This window comes from Ornithorhynchus anatinus, chromosome 1 (genome assembly GCF_004115215.2).
Source record: "Ornithorhynchus anatinus isolate Pmale09 chromosome 1, mOrnAna1.pri.v4, whole genome shotgun sequence".
Taxonomy (NCBI): Eukaryota; Metazoa; Chordata; class Mammalia; order Monotremata; family Ornithorhynchidae; genus Ornithorhynchus; species Ornithorhynchus anatinus.
The window spans coordinates 144,813,546-144,839,460 of NC_041728.1; the positions used below are offsets into that span (position 1 = coordinate 144,813,546).

The 25,915-nt window shown below is 42.2% G+C and overlaps 1 protein-coding gene across 1 annotated transcript in view; it reads left to right on the forward strand.

Moving 5' to 3' along the window:
- The window catches only part of USP13 (ubiquitin specific peptidase 13), a 130,617-nt gene that overhangs the window by 74,469 nt on the left and 30,233 nt on the right, over positions 1-25,915 (forward strand). The window contains exons 7-10 of the mRNA XM_029075988.1: positions 4,094-4,188; positions 4,291-4,478; positions 11,323-11,394; positions 11,880-11,973. Coding sequence (XP_028931821.1) covers positions 4,094-4,188; positions 4,291-4,478; positions 11,323-11,394; positions 11,880-11,973 — 449 coding nt within the window. The remainder of the gene's footprint in view (positions 1-4,093; positions 4,189-4,290; positions 4,479-11,322; positions 11,395-11,879; positions 11,974-25,915) is intronic.

Below are 25,915 nucleotides of genomic sequence, written 5' to 3' on the forward strand. Positions count from 1 at the left end.
GAGTGCTCTGCACACAGTAAGCGCTCAATAAATACGATTGAATGAATGAATGAAAGAATTTTCCCGAGAGCCCTGTGGGGTTTATATCCTTTCACAGTGGCGCTATGATAAATGTGTTCACTATTGTTCTATACAAATAAAATGATACCACACCATATAGTAGAGATCATACCTGGCAGAAAATCAATTCCTCTCCTCTTGTATCCGAAGGAGACTTTAGAGTGAGTTGCGGATTTCTGCGTTTTTGTTAATGGTAACAACCATTTTGGTAATGAGAGGCTTAATATGTCAAGCATCACTGTCACCGTTAGAGAAGCGACACATCTGTTCAACCTGAAAAATCTTTGTTCTTTGGCTGCTTCAAGGGAAAATGATGCTCCTGTGTTTTCTCACTCTTCTCTCCTTTTCTTAACCATTGATCCTCAACTGTTTTTTGGAACTATCTTCCCTGAATATGTAGAAGTTTTACAGTTTCTCTTCCCTCTTTGCCAGGATGCCTGCAGTATCCATCAATTAATGGTATTTATCGAGCACTTTCTGTGTAATAAATGTTTAGATTTAGACTCTAAAGGGCTTTCCTGGCTGGGTGTAAATTAATCTGTTAGGTGTGTTATTTAACATCCGCTTCTCAAACTTTAGTATAGAGCTTTTTTTTTTTTTTTTAGAAAAAGAAGGTATTTATCAAGTATATTCTATGCGCTATATAAACAGGTTGGACACAGTCCATGTCCCACATGGGGCACACAGTCTTAATCTCCATCTTACAGATGAAATAACTGAGTCATGAAGAAGTTAAGTGATTTGCCCAAGGTCACACAGCAGATACGTGGCGAAGCCACCTAGAGCCTAGGTCCTTCTGACTACCAGACCCATATTCTAACTACTAGGCTATACTGCTTCTTCACTTTCTGTACCTTCCATACAATCTTCATTTATACTTTCGTGGCCTAATCTTAGTGATAGATGTAAGGTGGGATATATGGGAAAGGTAATTCTGAGACTGAGCCCCATATGGAGCAGGGACTGGGTCAATATGATCATCCTGTAGAAGCAGCGTGGCCTAGTGGATACTGCACAGGCCTGGGAGTCAGAAGGACCTGGGTTTTAATCCTGGCTCTGCCACTTATCTTCTGGGTAACCTTGGACAAGTTACTTTACTTCTCTGGACCTCAGTTACCCCAATTGCAAAATGGGGATTAAGACTGTGAGTCCCACATAGGACGGGGACTGTATCCATCTCATTGCTTAGAACAGTGCCTGGCACATAGTAGGCACCTAAGAAATATCACAATTATTATTACCCCAGTGCTCTGTACAGTGCTTGGAAAATAGTAAGCACTTAAAAATAACACCGTTATGATTATTTTGCCCATTTGACACATAAGTTATTTATAGTGAAAATAGTTTTAAACAATAGTCAAATGATTTTTCAGTAGACCAATCAACACTAACAAAGTAGATAAATTATATTCCTATCCTGCCCTATCCTATTCTTTGTTGCAAGAAATTTTCTTTCAGGGGTGAAAGAAAGGAGCCTCCCTTTCCTTCCTGTCACCTCTTCAGATATATTTATTTCATCAGGGAAATGTTTTAACAAGAGGTCCTCATCCTTCAGCAGAAGAAATGAAGCTGTGACATCTTCTCTATCCCTAAAAACATGAGCACTACTGCACTGCACTACTTTTTTCCTTTTGCTCATGTGCTCCAGTTTTGCTTTCCTCAGTTTCTTATTCTGCAAACTGGAGATAAAATGCCAGTTCCCTCTCTCTTAAATTGTGAGCCCTGTGTGTGCGTCAGGGACTGTGTCCAATCCAATTATCCTTTACCTTAGCGATTAGCACAGTTCTTGAGAAGTAGTTGTTTTTTTAATGTCACTTCCATATTTTTACCAAGGAAACTCTCTGGATCCACCACTAGAACGATTGCACATGGAGAGCAAGGGTGTCTGGGAGAGATGTGTCCATGTGTCGCAAAGGGTCGGAAACAACTCGACGGCATAAGACAAGACTCGTTAAGCACTTACTCTGGGCCAGGCACTGTACTAACCACTGAAGTAGATACAAAATCATCAGCTTGGTCTAAGTCCTTGTACCATGTGGGGCTCACAATCTAAGTAGGGAGTAGGATTTAAGCCCCATTTTATAGATGAGGTAACTGAGGCACAGAGAAGTTAAGTGATTTTCCCAAGCTCACACAGCAGACAAGTGGTGGAGCTGGGATTAGAACCCAGGTCTTTTGAATCCCAGGCCTGTGCTTTTTCCACTAAACCACACTGTTTAACAAATGCTATTATGATTACTATTATCATTGCTATTATTATTTCCTGGGTAGGAGTTTGAGGGCAGAATTTAGCCCAATTTGCCCTTACCTACTGGAAAAACACAAGAAGTCTAAATTGAAGTACTTATTGATAAGTAGGTGGACTGACTACATGAGGGTTTTTTGCTTTTTCCAAACAATTGATCCTACAATCTGCCAGACAATTACTCTCCCCTCCTTTAAAGCCTTAATGAAGGAATATCTCCTTCAAGAGGCCTTTCCAGACTAAGCCCATTTTTCCTCATCTCCCACTCCCTTCTATGTCACCCTGACTTGCTTCCTTTGTTTTCCGCCCCCAACCCCACAGCACCTATGTATATATCTGTAATTTTATTCATTTATATTGATAAATATATATATTTCCCTTTCCCTCTGCTCCTCCTCCCTTTCCCATTCTCCCTACTTCCTTCCTCTGCTCTACCCCCTTCCCCTCCCCATAGCACTTGTGTGTATTTGTATATATTATTTATTACTCTATTTTATTAATGATGTGTTATATATCTATGATTCTATTTATGTATTTTGATTGTATTGATGCCTGACTACTTGTTTTGCTCTGTCTCCCCCTTTTAGACTGTGAGCCCGTTGTTGGGCAGGGATTGTCTCTATCTGTTGCCGAATTGTACATTCCAAGCACTTAGTACAGTGCTCTGCACACAGTAAGTGCTCAATAAATATGATTGAATGAATGAATGATGTTTATTTACTTGTATTGATGTCTGTCTTCCCACCGCTCCCAGACTGTGAGCTCGTTGTGGGCTGGTATTGTCTCTCTTTATCACTGCATTGTACTTTCTCAGGTGCTTAATACAGTGCTGTGCACAAGGTAAATGCTCAATAAATATGACTAGTGAATGAATGAATTGATCAGTTAATCGATGGTATTCACTGAGCACTTACTATGCTCAGAGTATTGTAGTATGAACTTGGGAGAGTGTGATACAGTAAAATTGGCTGACATGTTTTTTGCTCTCAAGGAGTGTAGAGTCTGACTGGGTAGGCGGATGTTAAAATAAATTACGGTTAGAGGAAATGGCAGAATATAAGGACATATCCGTAAGTGCTATGGGATTGGGGCTGGAGTGAATATCAAGTGTTTAAGGGTTACCCACCCAAGTGTATAGGTGATGGAGAACCTGGAAGGCAATTGGAGTGGGGAAATGAGGGGTTAATCAGGGAACCAGATCGAATACCTACAAAATATGACCAAAATATCTTGTGTGAGTCAGAAGGTCATGGGTTCTAATCCTGGCTCCGCCACTTGTCTGCTGTGACCTGGGGCAAGTCACTTCACTTCTCTGGGCCTCAGTTCCCTCATCTGTAAAATCGATTTAAGACTGTGAGCCCCACGTGGGACAGGGGACGGTGTCCAACCCAATTTGCTTGTATCCACCCCTGCACTTAATATAGTGCTAAGCACATAGTAAGTGCTTAACAAAGACCATTATTATTATTATTATCATTAGAATCCCCCCCCCCCCAAAAAATCTAGTGATTCCTCATGCTAGACAGAGCTTCACAGCTCAGTGGAAAGAGCCCGGGCTTGGGAGTCAGAGGTCATGGGTTCTAATCCCGGTCTACCACTTGTCAGCTGTGTGACTTTGGGCAAGTCACTTCACTTCTCTGTGCCTCAGTTCCCTCAGCTGTAAAATGGGGATTAAGACTGTGAGCCCCTTGAGGGACAACTTGTTCATCTTGTATCCCCCCCAGCGCTTAGAACAGTGCCTCACATATAGTAAGCACCTAACAAATACCTTCATTATGATTATTGCAGATGTTTATTCTTTTCAAGAAGAGGAAACAGTTCTGGACCCCCATTTGGCAAAGCACTTAGCACACTTTGGAATCGACATGCTCCAGATGCACACGGTAAGGGTTTACCATTTGGTTTATATTCCAACCTCTCTGAGCAATCAGTAGTACTCTTAAGTAGTAACTCTCGAATGATCTCCCTAATGGTTCCACATCCAGACGGAGAACAGGATTACAGACAATGAAGTTAAACCAAGGACCAGTGAGTGGGAAGTGATTCAGGAATCTGGAATGAAGCTGAAACCCATGTATGGCTCGGGATTCACTGGGATGAAGAACCTTGGAAATAGCTCCTACCTCAGCTCTGTTATGCAAGCCATCTTCAGCATCCCGGAATTCCAAAGAGCGTAAGTTTCTCCGTATCAGCCAGGTGAAGGAGAAAAATTCAATCTTTTATTCATTCAGTTGTATTTATTGAACGCTTACTATGTGCAGAGCACTGTACTAAATGCTTGGAACAGTATAGTATAACAGTAAATGGACACATTCCCTACCCTCATTGAGCTTACAGTCTAGGAAGGGAGACAGATATTAATATAAATAAATTACAGAGAGGTACACAGGGATTGTCTCTGTTGCCTAATTGTACATTCCAAGTGCTTAGTACAGTGCTCTGCACATAGTAAGCGCTCAATAAATACTATTGAATGAATGAATGAATAAGTACTGTAGGGCTGGAATGGGGGATGAATAACGGGAGCAAGTCAGGCAGATGCAAAATTAAGTGGGAGATGAGGAAAGGTAGGGCTTAGTCAAGGCAGACCACTTGGAGGAGGTGTGCCTTCAGTCAAGCTTTGAAGTGGGGGAGAGTAATCGTCTGTGGGATATGAGGAGGGAGGACTTTCCAGGCCAGAGGCAGGACGTGGGTGACAGGTGAGTGGCGAGATACAGTAAGAAGGTTAGCATTAGAAGAGCGAAGTGTTCAGGCAAAATTGCTCTTTGGCCACCATTTCCCTTCTCCCACTCCCTTCTGCATCACCCTTGCACTTAGATTTGCACCCTTTATTCACCTCTCCCTCAACCCCATAGCACTTAAGTACATATCTGTAATTTAATTACTTATTTGAAAGTCTGTCTCTACCTCTAGAGTGTAAACTCCTTGAGGGCGGGGAGTGTGTCTACACCCTATTTATTATATTGTACTCTCCCTAGTGCTTTGTTCAGGGCTCTGCACAGAGTAAGCGGTCAATAAATACGATTAATTGATTGATGCAGTCTCCCAGAGGCTCTTTAGCTGTATGTACCCAGTACTCTCTAGGTTTGACCCCAGTGAATCTCTCTCAGGTTCAAAATGCTCTTCCCAAGCAGAATTTCAGGCCTGGGTGGCCCAGACCCATTCCAATATTTGGCCTGGATTTCACCTCTGGGGATGTGGGGCAACACAAGCACCCCACGTGCTACCCCAACGCTACCACTTTTCATTTTGAGCATGAGGGTGAGAAAGGAGTGGGGATTTTAGGTAGCAGAAGCAGCAGGATGGGCTTGGGAGGGGCAGATGTGCTCCAGAGAATTTAAGAGACTTTCTAACATGATTACAGTGATTTCAGTGATTTGGCATCTTTTCAGCCGTGTGGAAACTCAGCTGTTTTTTAAGCCTTTACAGAAGCTCTTAGATCATTTGGACGAAAACAGTGACTCTGTCACTACAGCTGGAAATGCCAAGGGGCAGTGTTCATTAGCCCGTGGAGCTCCCCCTTTGTGAGGGGAGATCCACCGGCCATAGAAGGACCTGGGTTCTAGTCCTTGCTCTGCCACTGATCTAACTTGGGAAAGTCACTTAGCTTCTCTGGGCCTCAGTTACTTCATCTGTAAAATGGGGATTAATACTGCGAACCCCATGTGGGATGGACTGTGTCCAACCTAATTACTTTATATCTACCTTGGCACTTGGAATGCGTGGTAAGCACTTAACAAATACCATAAAAAAAGGACCACTGTTCCTGAGCCCCAGCAAAGAATGTCTCAATCAATCAGTCAACCAGCGGTATTTATTAAGTGATTACTATGTGCAGAGCAGTGTACTAAGTGCTCGGAACAGTACAATACAACAGGATTAGCAGACATTCCCTGCCCATAAAAGTCTAGAGGGGGAGACAGACATTGATATGAACAATTGTCTCCCCATTTTTGTAATCCAACTCAGTCTGAGTCAAGGGCCAAGCTAAATCCAGGGGCAATTTAAGCCTTTGAAAGTGTCTGTGACTTGGTTCTGTATCAGCCAGGGCAGTAGCATTTTTTATCTGGAGGGAGGAATCTTTCTGTCGCTCCTGTCAGTGTCATACGTTTTACCACCTGAGCAGTAGGCTGCAAATAGAGAAGGTTGCTAACTTCCATTTTTAAAGGGTGCATAAAGGCAGCCCTACAGGAACCCCACAACCCCTAAATACATGAATTAAGTTCACTGACATGTGAAAAGGATCCCTGATTCATTTATGGATAATCTCTTTCCTTTTTCCTTTTAAGTAGGATGCATTTAATTTCAAAATGAAGTAGTCTACATTTTTAAATTTGAACTGATATTTGCATTATATTGTTGAAACGATGCATTTAATTTCAAAAGGAAATACAGCCTAAATTTTTAAATTTGAATTGATATTTGCATTATATGGTTGAAGGTACAAGGGTCTTATTTTGGATGGAGTTATCTGAATGATGGCATGATAAAATCACCAACCCCTGCCTCCTTTTCTACATAGGATGACTTGTATGTGGGCTTAGAGTACCATATGGCAAAAAATGAGAGAAAAATGAGTTTGAATACTAACTGTTATTCCTCACGAATCCTTTCTTTCCTCAGTGTGATAAAGACCTAATTTTTTTGTGTAACTTATAACCTTGGAATCACATGAATAGTAAATTTATTCTTTATCAATCAAATTTATTGAGAACTATACAAAGCTCTTGGGAGAGTATGATATAATAAAGTTGGTAGACTTGTTCAGTACCCACAAGGAGCTTATTGTCTAGAGGAGCTTACTTTATCCATACTCATTCCTTCCTGTCAATTTTCATTTGTTGATCAGGGAAATCGTGGCTTAGTGGATAGAACATGGACCTGGGAGTCAGAAGGACTTGGGCTCTAATTCCAGGTCTGCCACATGTCTGCTGGGTGTGAGCCCATTGTTGGGCAGGGATTGTCTCTATCTGTTGCCGAATTGTACATTCCAAGTGCTTAGTACAGTGCTCTGCACATAGTAAGCACTCAATAAATACGATTGAATGACAGTCCTTGGACAAGTCACTTAACTTCTCTGTGCCTCAGTTATCTCATCGATAAAATGGGGATAAGAGTGTGAGCCCCATAAAGGAACCCAACCTAACTTCTCTGTAGCCCAGTGCTTAGCACATTGTAAATGCTTAACAAATACCCATATGATTATTATTATCCCTTAATGGCTCAAATCTTAGGACTCTGAAAGTGTGTTTGGGAGTGTCCTCAGGGCAGATGATGTATAATTTCTATTTTATTTTATTTGGAATAAAAGGAAATATTGTTTATTGAGTGCATGGCAGGGCTTTGGTGGCATTTCAAAATGGTCCTTTTTGAAATCTTTAGCACTTAGACTCAGTGAAGAATTTAATAACTGTGTCTATAATAAAATTGCCCTTTTTGCAAATCTATATGCTCTGTGATCTCTCAATGAGTGATTTTTTTTATTCACCTTATATTTTTCTGATTCTAGTTTTCTTACCCAGACTGTAAATTCATTATGGCAGCGTGGCTCAGTGGAAAGAGCACGGGCTTGGGAGTCAGAGGTCATGGGTTCGAATCCCGGCTCTGCCACTTGTCAGCTGTGTGACTGTGGACAAGTCACTTAACTTCTCTGTGCCTCAGTTCCCTCATCTGTAAAATGGGGATTGACTGTGAGCCTCACATGGGACAACCTGATTACCCGGTATCTACCCCAGCACTTAGAACAGTGCTCTGCACATAGTAAGCATGTAACAAATACCAACATCATTATTATTATTATTATTATGGGTTAGGAATGTGTCTGCTAATTCTGTTGTATTGTGCTCTTCTAAGCACTTAGTACAATGCTCTGCACATATTAAGCGCTCAATAACTATCATCAATTGATTGATTACTTTAACCTGAGCTTTGTCAGTAGGGGGCTCAAATCCCTTACATCGCTTTGCTAAGAAAAACTGCAGCTGGAGTAAAAATTAATGACTATAAGATCAAACTAGCAAATAATCAAGGTTTTGAAGACAACTAACATCTTTGGCGAACAAATGGCTCTTAAAATTGACCAGGGAAGAGAAAGTCTATGATACTAGTTCTGAAGGCTGACCACGAGAAACTACTTTTTCAGAAAAAAAATTTGATTTATTTTGAGCGAACTCTCTTTAACCTGAGAAATGGAGAGGAGCAGTGGCAGGGGTAGTACAAAAAGTTAATTCATTGAATCGTATTTATTGAGTTCTTACTATGGGTAGAGCACTGTACTGTGTGCTTGGAAGAGTATGATATAACAATAAACAGACACATTCCCTGCCCACAACAAGCTTACAGTCCAGACTTGCAGACAGACAATTAATATAAATAAATAGATTTCAGATATGTACATAAATGCTGTGGGGCGAGCAAGTCGGTGATGCAGAAATGAGTGGGAGAAGAGGAGAGGGAGAAAGACCTCTTGGAGATGTGTCTTCACTAAGGCTTTGAAGGTGGGGAGAGATATTGTCAGATTTGAGGAGGGAGGGCTGAGGTGAGGCGACTTAAATTCTATCAGGTTTCCGGGGGAGATACCTATGAGAGCCACCTGGGAAATTGTGGAGGAGGTCTTCGATCGTTGAGCACTATTGAGCTCTTACATCGTGTAGAGCCAGGTCCTGGATTCATGGACCCAGAATATATCAGTATGCCACCTAGACTGTAAATTCCTTGTGGGCAGGGAATGTGTAAAGCAACTCTCTTATATTGTACTCTCTCAAGCACATAGTACAGTGCTCTGCACACATTAAGCACTCAGTAAAATATGATTGATTGATACCTCTGATAATCTACCAGTGGAATCATCTGCGTGGCTCAGTGGAACGAGCACGGGCTTGGGAGTCATAGGTTATGGGTTCGAATCCTGATCTGCCACTTGTCAGCTGTGTGACTGTGGGCAAGTCATTTAACTTCTCTGTGCCTCAGTTACCTCATCTATAAAATGGGGATTAAGACTGTGAGCCCCTCGTGGGGCAACCTGATCACCCTGTATCTACCCCAGCGCTTAGGTCAGTGCTCTGCACATAGTAAGCGCTTAACAAATGCCAACATTATTATTATTATCTGGGGTTGACTACATCACTTAAGAACAGGCACAGTCATATTGGACAGGTCCCAAAGGTTCGACTGAGTAGATATGATGATAGGATTTTAGTGGAGAGCACTGCTAATAACTTGGGTGGAGAAGAACGTGACATACTGAATGCTCCTTTCATAGGCTAACGTGCTTCTCTTCCGATTCTGAAACTATTAATCTCCTATCTGAAAAACGATTTTCACTAAAGATTTTAATATTGTCTAAGTGTTTGAGGGGAAAGGCAGCTTCAGGTAAACTTTGATTCTGTTCATGGATTAGATTTGACATTTCTGTGCAGCTCCACAAGGAAAGGCTGCGTAAATGCCACTGTGATTCAACCCGGGTGGTATCTGGAAGTCTTAGAAAGGGTGACTGCTAGCTTTATTTTTGTATTGCTTTTCTTCAAATCTGATAGACCACTGCACTGCTAACATCCCCCACCCTAACACAAGCCTTCTCCAGTGAGTTCCCAGTAGCCCAAATGATACAATGCTAGAAAAGCAGCATGGCCTAGTGGATAGACCACGGGGCTAGGAGTCAGAAGGAACTGAGTTCTAATCTCGGCTCTGCCACTTGTCTGCTGTGTGACCTTGAGCAAGTTACTTAACAACTCTGAGCTTCAGTTAAATCATCTGTAAAATAATGTTGGCGTTTGTTAAGCACTTAATAATAATAATAATGTTGGTATTTGTTAAGCGCTTACTATGTGCCGAGCACTGTTCTAAGCGCTGGGGTAGACATAGGGGAATCAGGTTGTCCCACGTGGGGCTCACAGTCTTAATCCCCATTTTACAGATGAGGGAACTGAGGCACCGAGAAGTTAAGTGACTTGCCCACAGTCACTCAGCCGACAAATGGCAGAGCTGGGATTCGAACTCATGAGCCCTGACTCCAAAGCCCATGCTCTTTCCACTGAGCCACGCTGCTTCTCCACTTACTATGTGCAGATCACTGTTCTAAGTGCTGGGGTAGATACAGGGTAATCAGGTTGCCCCACATGAGGCTCACAGTCTTCATCCCCATTTTACAGATGAGGTAACTGAAGCACAGAGAAGTGAAGTGTCTTGCCCTCAGTCACACAGCTGCCAAGTGGCAGAGTGGGATTCGAACCCATGACCTCTGACTCCCAAGCCCAAGCTCTTTCCACTGAGCCACGCTGCTTCCTGGGGATTAAGTCTGTGAGCCCAAAGTGGGATAGGGACTATGACTAACCTGCTTAGCTTGTATTTCTCCTAGCGCTTAGTAATAATAATAATAATGTTGGTATTTGTTAAGCGCTTACTATGTGCCGAGCACTGTTCTAAGCGCTGGGGTAGACATAGGGGAATCAGGTTGTCCCACGTGGGGCTCACAGTCTTAATCCCCATTTTACAGATGAGGGAACTGAGGCACAGAGAAGTTAAGTGACTTGCCCACAGTCACACAGCCGACAAGTGGCAGAGCTGGGATTCGAACTCATGAGCCCTGACTCCAAAGCCCATGCTCTTTCCACTGAGCCACGACAACGCCTGGCACATAGTAAGTGCTTAACGAATGCCATAAAAAAACCCCCACCAGTACTTTCCAGCACTTATGGATGTTTTACACCCATATTTGTATACACTAATACAAATACATACATATACACATAATATACATACACTAATATTTGTATATTAGCTTTTCATTGACACCCTCAGTTACTTCCTTTGATTACCCTAGTAATAAATATTTTCATGTTTGGTTCCCCCATTATGGTGTAAACTCCTTGTGGGCAGGGAGTGGGATACTTGTCTGTGTACTTCCCAAGCACTTCGGAAAACATTTGCATCCAAGCGGGTGCTGAAAAAATACTACTACTGCTGCTGCTATTTTTCTTTACGCCGTGACATTTGTGTTTTTCTGTCTCTCTTAATAGGTATGTGGGAAACCTACCAAGAATATTTGACTACTCTCCTTTGGATCCAACGCAAGATTTCAACACACAGATGTATGTGCTGTCTTGATAAAAGGATGTGAAAAAACCCTCAGTAGCTTGGGAATCAGTTTGCTTAGAACCATGTCATTGACAAAAATGTCATTCGTTAAGATTAAGTCTTTATAGTATCTCACTAACCAGAATTGATCTTGGGATCCCTATGATTTGTTTCTTTGGGGGAAATGAGCAAGATAGAGCAGAGACCTGGCAGACAGTTGGACCTGGGTTCTAATTCCGCCTCTGCCACGTGTCTGCCTGTGATCTTGGGCAGTTACCTCATCTGTAAAATGGGGATTAAGTTTGTGAGCCCCATGTGGGACATGGACCACGTCTAACCTTGATCCAATTTGTATCTCCTCCAAGCGCTTAGTACGGTGCCTGGCACATAGTAAGTGCTTAACGAATACCATATGAAAACCCCAAAACAAAACCAAACCCCCCCACCAACCTAGAAGATCATCTTTTTGTTTGTGTTTGTTGCTTCCTCCTCTCTACAGGACTAAATTAGGACATGGCCTTCTCTCAGGCCAGTATTCTAAACCTCCAGTGAAATCTGAGCTCATCGAACAGGTGATGAAAGAAGAACACAAGGTATGTGACTGGGCATTTGGAATTATGTTATATAGGTAGAAGTCATCCTGATCAGGGATAACAGGTGCTGAAGGGTAGAAGCTGCATGGGTCCCCGCGTGGCAATTCAAAGACTCCATTTTAATGGATGTCGGCATATTTTCACAATTGGAGTTGCTCAAATCAGGGGATTACTTTTATAGAGTTGATACCAGGGACCATATTGGCCAGTTTTTAGGATGAACCTTTGTCTAAAGTACAGAGTTAAAGTACATTTCGGCACATATTATTTTTCCCATATTACATCATCCTTTAAAATGCATTCTGGTCCATTCTGTCAGTCAGTCCCTAGTTTGTCTTGAGTGTCCTCCTGGAAGCCAAATGGTCTGTAAACTCCCTTAAGCACCCCTTAAGTACTTTGATATTAACCCCACCCCACTTATGCACATATCCTAATACTCAGCCATTGCTCATATCTGTAGTGTATTTTAATGTCCTTTGCCCTTTCTATTCTGTGAGTTCCTGTGGTCAGGAATCATGTTTGCCACTAAAGTTGTACTTTCTCAAGTGTTTAGTACAGTGCTCTACACAAAATAAGCACTAGATCAATACCACTGATTGACTGATTCAGTATAACTATAATAATGATGATGGTATTTGTTAAGCGCTTACTATGCGCCAAGCACTGTTGTAAGCACTGGGATAGATACAAGGTAATCTGGTTGTCCCACGTGGGGTTCACAGTCTTAATCCCCATTTTACAGATGAGGTAACTGAGGCACAGAGAAGTTAAGTGACTTGCCCAAAGTCTCCCAGCTGATAAGTGGCGGAGCCGGGGTTAGAACCCATGACCTCTGACTCCCAAGCCTGGGCTCTTTCCACTAATAATAATAATAATAATGTTGGTATTTGTTAAGTGTTTACTATGTGCAGACCACAATTCTAAGTGCTGGGGTAGATACAGGGTGATCAGATTGTCCCACGTGAGGCTCACAGTCAATCCCTATTTTACAAATGAGGTAACTGAGGCACAGAGAAGTTAAGTGACTTGTCCACAGTCACACAGCTGACAAGTGGCGGATCCGGGATTTGAACCCATGGCCTCCGATTCCCAAGCCTGGGCTCTTTCCACTAAGCCAGGTTGCTTCTCGAGTAGAGACCAGGGACTGTTCAAGGCAATGCGGGAAGTACCATTTGGTCCACAAACTTAGTTTACAGGTAGAGCCTAAGCTCCTCAGGTGTAAGGATCATGTCTGTTAACTCTATTGCATCAATCAATGGGATTTATTGAGCACTTACTATTCAGTGGTATTCAATCATATTTATTGAGCGCTTTCTGTGTGCAAAGCACTGTACTAAGCGTTATGTCCAGAGCACCGTACTAGGCATTTGGGAAAATGCAACCAAGTTGGTAGACCTAATCCCTGCCCACTAGGAGCTTACAGCTACACAGGGAGACAATCATTACATAGATTGGCGATAGGGGAAATAATACAGTAGTACTTAGCATAGTACTTTTCACAGAGTAAGCACTCTGTAAATGGAGAAGCAGTGTGGCTTAGTGGAAAGAGCACAGGCTTGGGAGTCAGAAGATGTGGGTTCTAATGTGCGCCACGTGGGACAACCTGATTACCCTTTATTTACCCCAGCACTTAGAACAGTGCTTGGAACATAGTAAGAGCTTAACAAATATTATTATTATTATTGTTATTATTATTATTATTATTAAATGCCATTTATAATAGTATTGATAAAACCTATCTGGGAAAACCTTATGCCTCGATGCATATTGAAGGGTTACATGGATGTAACTGAGCAAAACCTCTTTGACTTTAGCTTGATATTCAAAAGCACATCTTAGAATTTAGAAGTGTTTGGAAGATAATTGTGGTACTTGTTAAGTGCTTACTATGTGTCAAGCACTGTTCTAAGCTCTGGGATGGATTTTAATAGCCTATTTATTTTATTAATGAGGTGTACATCCCCTTGATTCTATTTATCGTGATTAAATTGTCTTGTTTTTGTCCATCTGTCTCCCCTGATTAGAGTGTAAGCCCATCAGTGAGCAGGGATTGTCTCTATCTGTTGCTGATTTGTGCATTCTAAGCACTTAGTACAGTGCTCTGCACATAGTAAGCGCTCAATAAATACTATTGAATGAATGAATGAATTACAAGAAAATCAGATTGGACACAATCCCTGTCCCACACTGGACTCACACTCTTAATCCCCTTTTTACAGATGAGGTAACTGAGGCACAGAGAAGTGAAGTGACTTGCCCAAGGTCACATAGCAGACATGTGGCAGAGCCAGGATGAGAACCCGTGATCTTCTGACTCCCAGGCCTATGCTCTATCCACTACACCATGCTGCTTCCCTACATGAGACTTGAAATTTACAAATAGAGATCGTAGCGTTGGTTAATAATAGATATCCTTACTAGAGGAGTAGTTCATTGTTTTATTATCCTTTCTGTGGTTTGGGCTTTTTCCTTGCTTTAGCCTAAAAAATGGCAAAGACTCCCCTCCTGACCTCCTGAATATCATACTCAATAATGTTTTTATCCAATGTTAGGGCACAGAGATATCCTCTGGCTATCCAGGTCTTAGAGACATTCCGTCCTGCAGCCACAGACTGTAACCGGCTCGCTAAATCAAGCTGTCTCAGAATGTGCGTCTGGGCAGAGGGGCCTGGGCAAGAGAGGGTGGGTGGCTCAGAACACACCATCACAAACTATTGCAAAAATAAATTCAGCATAAGGCCAGCTTCTCATAGGATAATAATAATAATAATTATGGTATTTGTAAAGTGCTTACTATGTTCCAGGCACTGTTCGATGCACTGGGATAGGTACGAGATAATTGGGTTGGACACGATTCCTGTCCCACGTAGGGCTCAGTCTTAATCCCCATTTTACAGATGAGGGAATTGAGGCACAGAGAAGTGAAACGACTTGCCCAAGGTCACACAGTAGGCAAGTGGAAGAGACGGGATTATAACTCTGACCTCCTTACTCCCAAGCCCATGCTCTATCCATTAGGCTTCTCCTCTTAACCACTAGTATTCGAGCTATGCTTGCCCAAATGGAAAGGGAGTGGAACAATGTACTGCTGTAGTTTTGTGAGTACAGATGGTAAGCGTGTGGGATTCTCTCTCAGGAACCTTCCCACTCATGGGTGCAGTCTTTACCACTGGAGCATCATCTTCAGATTGAATAATAATAATTACGATACTTGTTAAATTAATACTTTGTCCCAAGCACTGTTCTAAGCACTGGGGTAGATACAAGTTAATCAGGTTGGGCACAGTCCTTGTCCCACATGGGGCTCACATGCTTTATCCCCACTTTAAAGATGAAGCAACTGAGGGCTAAAGAAGTGAAATGATTTGCCCAAGGTCACATAGACAGATGGTGGAGCCGGGATTAGAACCCAGATCCTTCTGACTCCCTATCCACTAAGCCACACTGAAACTTTCCCTCGGATAAGCAATCTTGGAAAAATGATGATTTTTTTTCATGAAAGCCGGCAACAGGAGGGAAAGAGAATAGAGCTGATACGTGTATTCAGGCAACCAGTCCAAATTATAGATGGGGGAAGTTCTCAAAAGGGGCAGGGGAAGGCCCAGCCCTGAAGCCCGGTGGGGCAGGGAAATCCCCACTGTCACAGTCTACTAGCCGAGGATGGGGACTGTGGAACTGACATCTTGGCTCCAGTTCCAGCCTCTTCACAGATCCAGTGGGCAGAGCTGGCCATCTAGGGTTGCCCACCTTACCCTAAAAGCAGCGGGGGGAAAAGTTAAAGTCTTCACGTGCTCCAGGCCGATTTTATAAGGTGTTGATCTCCCTCCTTCCATGAAGTGGCATCTACTAACACAGGGAGCACATTTGACTTTTCAAGGCCAGGAGAAGCAACCTGGCCTAGTAGAAAGAACATGGGCCTGGGAGACAGAAGGACCTGGGTTCTAATCCCATCTCTGCCACTTGTCTGCTGTGGGACCTTGGGCAGGACCTTGGGCAAATCACTTTACTTTCAGTCACCTCATCCATATATTGGGGATTAAAACTGTGAGCCCAGTGGGGGACAGGGATTGTGTCCGACACGATTACCTCACACCTACCCCAGCGCTTAAAACAGGGCTTGGCACAAAATAAACCCTTAACAAATACCACAGTTAATTCATTAATTAATTAAGGTGTTTACCGTGTCACTAGACCCCCGTATTCAGCATCATGCGGCAGCAGGATTACCACCGGTGATGTCCTAGAACTCAGGCAGCTCACCAACATTGGGGCAAAGGGTATTTCAGTGTCTTTGCCACTGAGACAGGATATCTGAGAGGTTAGACAATCGTGAGATATGTAGGTAGCCACTGTAGGGTGCGCTGAAACACAAAAAATGCAACCAGGGCAGACTATACATATTAAAGACAGAGAGAAAAAATGGTCTCGATCAGTGTGGTGTGATAGCAGATAGTTGGGAGACAACACCAGCAACCAATCGATCGTATTTATTGAGTGCTTACTGTGTCCTGAGCACTGTCCTAAGTGCTTACCCACCAGCGAGGCACGCTGCGCTCAAAAGAGGAGTTGCTGTCTTTTTGCAGCAGATTCTGGAAATTCAGGATGCCAAGTGCTCAGCGTAAACTCGGCGTGGGCAAGGATTGTCCCTCTTTATTGCTGACTTATACTTTCCAAGCACATAGTAGAGTGCTCTGCACACAGTAAGCGTTCAATAAATGTGATCGAATGAATGAATAGTAAGGGCTTAAAAAATACCATAAAAAGACGCTGACTGCAAATGGCAAACACAATAGTGCGATCACCTTTACTTTTCCACAATATGGAACTGCTCTGCCCTAAAAAAGGCTTTTTCCATCCATGGAAGCTTCCATAGGACTTCATGATCTGTAGCCTCATTCAAAAACAAAGAAAACTAATACGTTTCTGTATTTCAAAGCTGCAATAGTCTTGCAAGTGGATTGTATTCCTGAGTCCCGGTTGTTTATTCTATTTTACGAAGTTATACTTAATCACAAAAGTGTAAGGGGGGGGAAACTGATCTTATTTACAGTCAAACGAAGTTGCTTGAGTAGAGCCAGCTGAACTTCTTTTCAAAGAACCTTGCCATTAAACTTTTGAAATGAACTATTTCTTTTATTATCAAATACAGATTTTTCTGTAAATATGGACCATTAATTTATTCATTCATCCAATCATATTTATTGAACATGACCACCCTGGTGTAATTATTCCTCAGAGAAGCAGATCTTTTTTTTTCTATTTGTTTATCCAAAATCGGCACAAATATTCTCACAAATTTATATTAACGGAGTAGTTGAAATATATAGAAGATAGGTCACTTTAAAAAGCGCAACTTTCACTTGATATATTGAATGCAAAGGCATGAAAATGCTTAACAGGCAAACCATTAAATATCTGTTACATTCACAGAAGCAGCAAAGATATAAAGAATAAGAAGGCCTTTTTATACTTTGAAGTTGAATTAAAATTACTGTTAAAGAAGGGTTCGGTTGTCCAGGGAAGATGAGTCACTAATGGTTTTAAGCTTTGAGATGGCCCATGAGATATTTCTTTAATCCTTTTTTATTTTGGGAAAGTGTGGTGTCCTGATTGAAGTGCATATGTATGTTGGTGAGCCTCAGGTCGTGAGAGTTCAGGATTGAGAATCCGTTTAAAGGAAGCAGCGTGACCTAGTTGAAAGAGCATGGGCCTGAGAGTCAGAGGACATGGGTTCTAATCTCAGATCGGCCCCTTGTCTGCTGTGGAACCTTGGGCAAGTTAGTTAACTTCTCTGGGTGTCAGTTACCTCATCTGTTAAATGGGGGTTAAGACTGTGAGCTCCATGTGGGACATGGACTGTGTCCAACCTGATTAGCTTGTGTCTTCCCCAGTACTTTTTACAGTGATTTGCACATAATAAGTGCTTAAGAAATACCAGTAAAAATGGAATTAATTATAGGACTAGTAGGTTGTTTAGTGCCTCTCACGCTCTCTATTTGAATTTGTAATGTGCAGAGTAAATTAAATTGAGGAAGAAATACTTTTCTGACTCATTTCCAAAACTATATTGTCAGTGATGGTGACAATATGGACACTTTAATGAACCTCCCACTTACCAGATGAGGTAACTGACACACAGAGAAGTTAAGTGACCTGCCCAAGGTCCCACAGACAAGGGGAAGAGCTGAGATTAGAACCCAGGTCTTCTGACTCTCAGGCCCATGCTCTTTCAACCTGGTCATGCTTAGTACAGTGCTTTTCACACGGTAAGCACTCAATAAATGCGATTGAATGAATTTAGTGAAAAAGTTTGTTAGTGATGATATTCAGGCTCTCTTTACATTCAATTCAAATTGATCCTATTGATCCTAATACTGGCAAAATGGTAAAGGTTAGTCACCTGTTAGAGCATGAATTTGAGGACCTTCTTTGTGGTTAGAGGTGGGGTGAATATCACAGTTTTTAAGGGCTATAGATGCAACTGCATAGGAAAATAGAAGGGAGGGTGAATTGCGGGGAATTGAGGGTTTAATCAGAGAATTATTCCTGGGGAGATACGATTTTGATAGGGCTTTGAAGAGGGGGAGAGTGGTGATTTGATTCTATTTATTGCTATTGTTTTTGTCTGTCTCCCCTGATTAGACTGGAGGCCCGTCAAAGGGCAGGGACTGTCTCTGTTACCGATTTGTACATTCCAAGTGCTTAGTACAGTGCTCTGCACATAGTAAGCACTCAATCAATACTATTGAATGAATGAATGAATGATTTGTCAGATCTGAAGGCCGCAGTAAAGGAAATAGGTGTTGGCAAGAGAGATGAGATCCAGGTAGAGTGAATAGGTTGACATTAAAGGAGCAAAGTGTGTGGGCTGAGTTGTAGTAAAGTTCAGTGAAGTAAGGTAGGAGGGGGAGAGCTGACTGAGTGCCTTAAAGATGATTGTAAGGAGTTTCTATTTGATGCAGAGATGGAAGGTCAAACACTGAAGGAGTAGGTGGAGTGGGGAGATATGGATTGAATGCTTTTTAAGAAAAAAATAATCTGGGCAGCAGAGTGCAGTATGGACTGCAGTGGGGAGAGATAGGAAATGTGGAAGTCAACTAGGTGGCTGATTCAGTGGTCATGGTGGGATAGGATAAGTGCTTGGATCAGCGGAGAAGCATTTGGATGGTGAGGAAAGGGTAGATTCTAGAAATGTGAGGATAGAACTGATAGGATTTGGTGGCAGATTGAATATGAGGGTCGAATGAGCTAGATGAGTTGAAGATAATGCCAAGGTTATGGGCTTGTGAGACAGGGACGATGGTGGTTTTAGCTACAGAGATGGGATAATTGGTGGGAGGACAGGATTAGAAGGGAAGGTTAGAAATTCTGTTTTAAACAAATCAAATTTGAGCTGTGGGAGGGTCATGCATATAGAGATGTCCTAAATGTCGGAAGAAATTTGAAGCTTAAGAGAAGGATAGAGGTCACGACTGGAGAGGTAGATTTGGGAATTATCTGCATAGACATAGAAATCATGAAAGTGAATGAATCCTCCAAAAGAGTGGTGTGGGCGGATCCTTGCACGTTTCCTCCCATCTGATCTTTCCTTCTAAAGCATTTTCTTTAACTCAGTTCTCTGTTGTTACCCCTGCTTAAATTGATTGGATTTGAATTTTATCCAGAAGAATCCCAAGTCTTATCAGTCCTAACAGAGACTTGTTTTATTTAAGTCTATGTCACTGATAGTCAAGACATTTATTGTCAAAGTAAGGATACAAATGTGAAACCTGGACAATTTGTAAAACTGAGTTGGTATCTATATTTCCTTTATTCTAAATATTTCATAGCATCTCCATCTAGGCTGGAAGCTCGTTGTGGGCAGGGATTGTATCTGCTAACTCTGTCGTAGTGTACTCTCCCAAGCACTTAGTATGGCGTTCTGCACACAGTAAGTGCTCAATAAATAGATTGGTTTATTCCCCAAGTATCCATTGTATAAGCTCATCTTAAGTATGGGTTTTGTTTAATGGACTCTTTGAGAAATCCTGATAAAATCAAAATTTAGGAAAAATTAACTGGTGCAGCCCATTCTAATTTTAGCTAAATAGTCTTGAAAGCAAGTGAGTATAGTCAGTATTTGATAAACAATACATGTTCCTCAAGTGCCTGGAAGTTAGGAGAATTGCATAGGCCACCTCATGAACCCTGGATCATTAAAAAATAGGCTCCAACTCCAACAGTTTCCAAGTAAGAAATACTGGCATTATTAATCTTTTGTCCCTACTCCCGGCTCTCTGACTCAAATGAAAAAAGCAATTACACTTTTGTAGACAAAGCTTATTAGCAGTATATGTGTTTGTTTGTTCACTTAGGTGGTCACAATAAAATGTCTTTATAGCAAAAAATTTGGAACAGGGTAACTATAATAGATGGGAGAGAAAATTGGCAGATCATTCCAGCTACTACAAACTAAACAATTGTGAATTTTCAGTTTGAGCTAAATTAATTAACTAAATGTGAAGCTATGACACTGAGGGCTTTGGCTTGTCTACTTTTATCCCTGAAAAATGAAGACCTGCCTAGAATTTCCAAATGATAGCCATTTTCTTACAGTATGAGAAACATGGCTTAGTGGATAAAGGTCAGGTGGGGGACTGAGAAGGTCACTTCTCTGCTGTGTGACCTTGGGCAAGTCACTTCACTTCTCTGGGTCTCAGTTACCTCATCTGTAATATGGGCATTAAGACTGAGCCCCATGAGGGACAGGGACTTTGTCCAACCTGATTAGCTTCTATCTACCCCAGCGCATATAATGTGCACGTAACAAATCCCATATTGATATACATTTCTCGAAATTGAGTGGGACTGCCATGAGCACTCTCTTTACCTTCCAGATGTGTTCCTACTGTGCACTCCTTGAGTGCAAGGAGTTAGGAATGAGTAGGCGGTTAGGAATATAGCAAGTGGGCCTGGTAGGCTGGGCCTCCTGCATATGCACAACTGTTCTATACTGATTTATATATATTTTTAGTGAAACAGCATGGCCTAGTGGATAGACCATGGGCTTGAGCATCAGCAGGACCTGGCTTCTAATCCCCGGTCCAGCACTTGTCTGCTGTGTGACCTGGGGTAAGTCGAATAATCTCCCTATACCTCAGTTATCTCATGTGTAAAATGAGGATTAAGCTATGAGCCCCATGTGGGACATGGAATTTTGTCCAACTTGATTAGCTTGTAACTATCCCAGCGCTTAGTACAGTGCCTGTCACATAGTAAGCTCTTACCAAATACTATAAAAAAAATAATTGGTAATAAGAATTGGACTATGCACCTCAAACATGATCAGTAATGCCATTGATCAATAAATCAATTAATCATGATTAATAAACACTTACTCTGTGCAATGCACTGTACTAAGCAAATAGGAGAGTTGAGTAGACTTAGGCATGATCCCGGCCCCCAAGGGGCTTACAGTCTAGCAGGGAAGATAGATAAATAAATTACCGGTTTGGGGGAAGCAAGGTAAATGCCTTGGGGTGGAGGGGTGGGGTGAGTACCCAAAGGTGTCAGAGGTGATCGCCTTCTTAGGACACTGAAATTTAATAAGCGAGCCCCAGAATTGTCATCTACTGATAGTGTGACTTGTTTTGTAAGGTTTATGAGAAGAGAGTCTCAGCACCCCTTCTCGCTTTTTACTACCTGGTCCACCCAGAAGGATTTTGCCAGTGACTGATGTGACCCGCTACTTTGTCCCAGAGACATCTTTCCTTGACTCAGTCAATCAATAAATGGTTTTTATTGAACACGGTGATGTCAGTGGCAACTATGACATCTCAAAATTTCAGGTATTAGTAAAAAATATATATTTTTAAGCAGCGTGTTTGCTTGTAAATCTCAACAGGTGGGCTGTTGGATCCAGGAGCTTTGCTAATTTCAACCAGTCAGTGGTATTTATTGAGAGCTTACTATTGGCAGAGAACTTTACTAATCCTAAAGGCTGGAGAGAGTACAATACAATAGAGTTGGTAGACACGATCCCTGGGAAGTCAGACATTAAAATACATTACCCCTTTCCCTCTGCTCCCCCTCCCCTCCCCTCCACCCTCTGCTCCTTCCCCTCCCCCTTCCCCTCCCCTCAGCACTGTGCTCATTTGTATATATTATTTATTACCCTATTAATTTTGTTAATGAGGTGTACATCCCCTTGATTCTATTTATTTTGATAATGTTGTCTTGTTTTTGTTTTAGTCTGTTTTGCTCTGCTGTCTCCCCCAATTAGACTGTGAGCCCTTCATTGGGCAGGGATTGTCTCTATCTGTTGCCGAATTGTACATTCCAAGCACTTAGTACAGTGCTCTGCACATAGTAAGTGCTCAATAAATACTATTGAATGAATTACAGATGGGGGAAGCAGTTGGGTAGGGCAGTGGATAGGGTGAGTAACAAAATGACTAAGGGGTACAGACCCAAGAACACAGATATTGCAGAAGAGGCAGCAGTTATTTTAGTAGGGATTTGAAGGTGGGGAGAGTGGTGGTCTGTCAGATAAGGAAGGGGAGGGAGGGCGTGAGCGAAGGGTTGATGGCGACCCCTTTTTCATGACAAGGACTGTTGAAGTGACTATTCCGATAGTGTGCAATTGCCCAACAACTTGATGGAGGAGAAAGCAGACACACACTGGATGCACATAATGGAATAAGAGTAGTGATACAGCTAATAAAAACAAAAGGAAAAAAGGTAAAAAAAAATGCATAAAGAGAATAGATAAATACACCAATAGTATTTGTTGAGCACCTTCTGTGAATAGAGAATTGCATTAGCATTTGGGAGAGAACAGTAGATTTATTCTAAGTGATCCCTAGGCTGTAAGAAGCTTATAGTCTAGCAATGGAGACAGACAAGAAAAGTATGTCAGTCAGTCAATTGTATTTAATTAGTGCTGTCTACAAAGCACTGTACTAAATGCTTGGGATAGTATAGAATAAGAATAAATGGACACATTCCCTACTCACATGAGCTTACATTCTAGAGGGGGAGGCAGACATTAATATAAAAAAAAATTACGGGTATATACATAAGGGCTGTGGGCCTGGCGGAGGGATGAATAAAGAGAGCAAGTCAGGGTGATGAAGAAGGGAATGGGAGAAGAGGAAAGGAGAGCTTAGGGAAGAGCTCTTGAAGCAGATGTGCCTTAAAGATAGGAGGAAGTACCAGAGTATGTAATATATGTCTATAAGTGCTTTGGGGGATTGGGAGTCTTTTTACAGGCTTAGGTATTGTGAAAGTGCTGACATGGAAAGTGGAGAATGTAAATCAGGGAGATTAGAAATTCAGTAGGGAAGGCCTCCCGGAGGAGATGTGATTTCAGCGGGCTTTGAAGATATGATGAGCTGTGGCCTACTGGATTTGAAAGACGAGGTGATGCCAGGAACGAGGCAGCAACTTGAGCAAGAGCTTGACAGCCGGAGAGATGAGAATGAGGTGCAGTAAGCACGCTAGCTTGAGAGGAACAACGTTTTGAGTGGAAGTGTAGTGGCAGAAGAGAGTGGATAAGTAGAACGGAGAGTGCCTTAAAAACAATGATCACATGTTTCTGCATGATTTGGGCAGGAATGGGCAACCATTGGGATTTTTTGAGGAGTGGGGAGATGTGTACAGGATGTTTTAGTCAAGTGTGGACTGGAGAGAGGAGAGACTGGAGGCAGTGAAGTCAGTGAGGAGGCTGTTGTGGCATCAAGCCAGGATGTGATGAGTCCAGTGGCCATTTGGATATTGACAGAATTTGGCCACAGAATGGAAATAAGGGGTAAAAGAGAAGGAGCAATCAAGGATAAGATTAAGGCTATGGACTTGAGAGAAAAGTGAGAAGTAGCATGGCCTAGTGGGTAGAACATGGGCCTGAGAGTCAGAAGGACCTTCTTAGCCTGGCTCTCCTTCTTGCCTGCTGTGTGATCTTGAGCAAATCACTTAAGTTCTGTGTATCTCAGTTCCCTTATCTATAAAATGGAGATTAAGACTGTGAGCTCCAAGTGGGATCTGGACTGTGTCCATTCTGATCAGTTTGTGTCTGCCCCAGTGCTCAATTCATTGCCTGGCACATAGTAAGCATTTAACAAATGCCATATAAACAAAAAGGAAGGATGTTGATGTTGACTCTGCTGGGAAAGTTAGGTGGAGGAGAGGATGTGGAGGGAAGGATCTGGGAGAGACGATTTGGGAGAGTTCAGTTTTTGACATATTGAGCCTGAGATACCAGTGGGATATTCATGTAGAACTATCCTAGAGGCAGGAAGAAAAGAATGATTGCAGAGCAGGGCTACAAGGTAATTTGGGAGTTGTCTGAACGGAAGTGGTAGTTTAAATCTCCAGAGCCAGCAAATTCCCCAAGAGCAGAGTGTAAAATGAAGAGCCAAGGGGACCCTTAGAACAGAGCTTCAAAACATACAAGTAGGAGATAGGAGACACAGGAAGAACCAGTGAAAGAGTGGGAATGATCAGCCAGGTGTTAGATGAGAATAATAATAATAATGTTGGTATTTGTTAAGCGCTTACTATATGCAGAGCACTGTTCTAAGCGCTGGGGAAGATACAGGGTAATCAGGTTATACCACTTGAGGCTCACAGTTAATCCCCATGTTACAGATGAGGTAACTGAGGCACAGAGAAGTTAAGTGACTTGCCCACAGTCCCATAGCTGACAAGTGGCAGAGCCGGGATTCGATCCCATGACCTCTGACTCCCAAGCCCGGGCTCTTTCCACTTTCCACTGAGCCTTGCTGCTTCTCTAGGTTCTAAGAAGAGAACTGTGCCAATAAAACCAAGGTTAGATCATTTTTCAAAGAGACGGAAGTGATCCACGGTGTTGAAGGCGGCCAACAAGATGAGAAGGATTAGGGTAGAATCGAATCTTTTAGTTTGGTGAGGAGGTCATTGGTGAGCTCCAGTGATGTACTCAGTTCTTTGGGCAGCTGGTAGAATGACAAGAACAGGGGTTGGGATTAATCAGAAAGTTGGGAAATTGTGTGTTCTTTTAGAGGACATTAAACATGGTGAGTGATGAGAGTTGGTGGATTTGTGAAGGGAGGGAATTCAGTGCAGCTGAAAAAGCACACCCGATAGGTCGGAGCAGGAGTTTCAGGAGCAAAGATATAGCTAGGAAATTAGCCAGGGGAAAAGCCAAGAGTGGAGGCTGGGACAGCTGAAGGAAATTCTTGAAACTGGTAGTCTAGAGTTCTTTTTTGGTAGCAACGAGGTCTAGTGGAAAGAGCAGGGGCCGGGAATTGGAGAAGCCGGGTTATGATCCTGACTCTGTCTCTTGCCTGCAGTATGACCCTGGGCAAGTCACTTCACTGCTCTGTGATTCAGGTTCCTCATCTGTAAATGGAGATTAAATAAGTGTTCTCCCATCCCCTTAGAATGTGAGCCCTATTTAGGACAGGGACTGTGCTCTGTCTGCTTATCTTGTATCTCCTCCAGAATGCAGTATAGTGTTGGGCACATAGTAAGTACTTAACTAATGCCACGATTACTATTTTTATTATTATTATTCTTGAAATGGAGAGAAAAGATCAGCCTCCCCTGATTAATTCCTAATAGAGGTACATCAAACCAACACCCTTTCTTAGCATTTGTGTACTTCAGTCCTATCCTCAGCATGTATGTATGTATCAATCCATCAGTCATATTTAATGAGTGCTTACTAATATAGTTATTACTTTACATATTACTTATATAATCATATGTACAAACAAACATTTGTTTACTTAGTTTACACTTGGTTGTGCTTTTACTCCTTTCTGCTTTGTTCTTGTTTCATTAAGGCTAAATCATTTGTGTCCATCTCTCCCCTTCAATTGTCAGGAATTTCTTGCTAGTATCATAATTCATTCATTCATTCAATCATATTTACTGAACACTTACTATGTGCAGAGCACTGTACTAAGCACTTGGAAAGTACAGT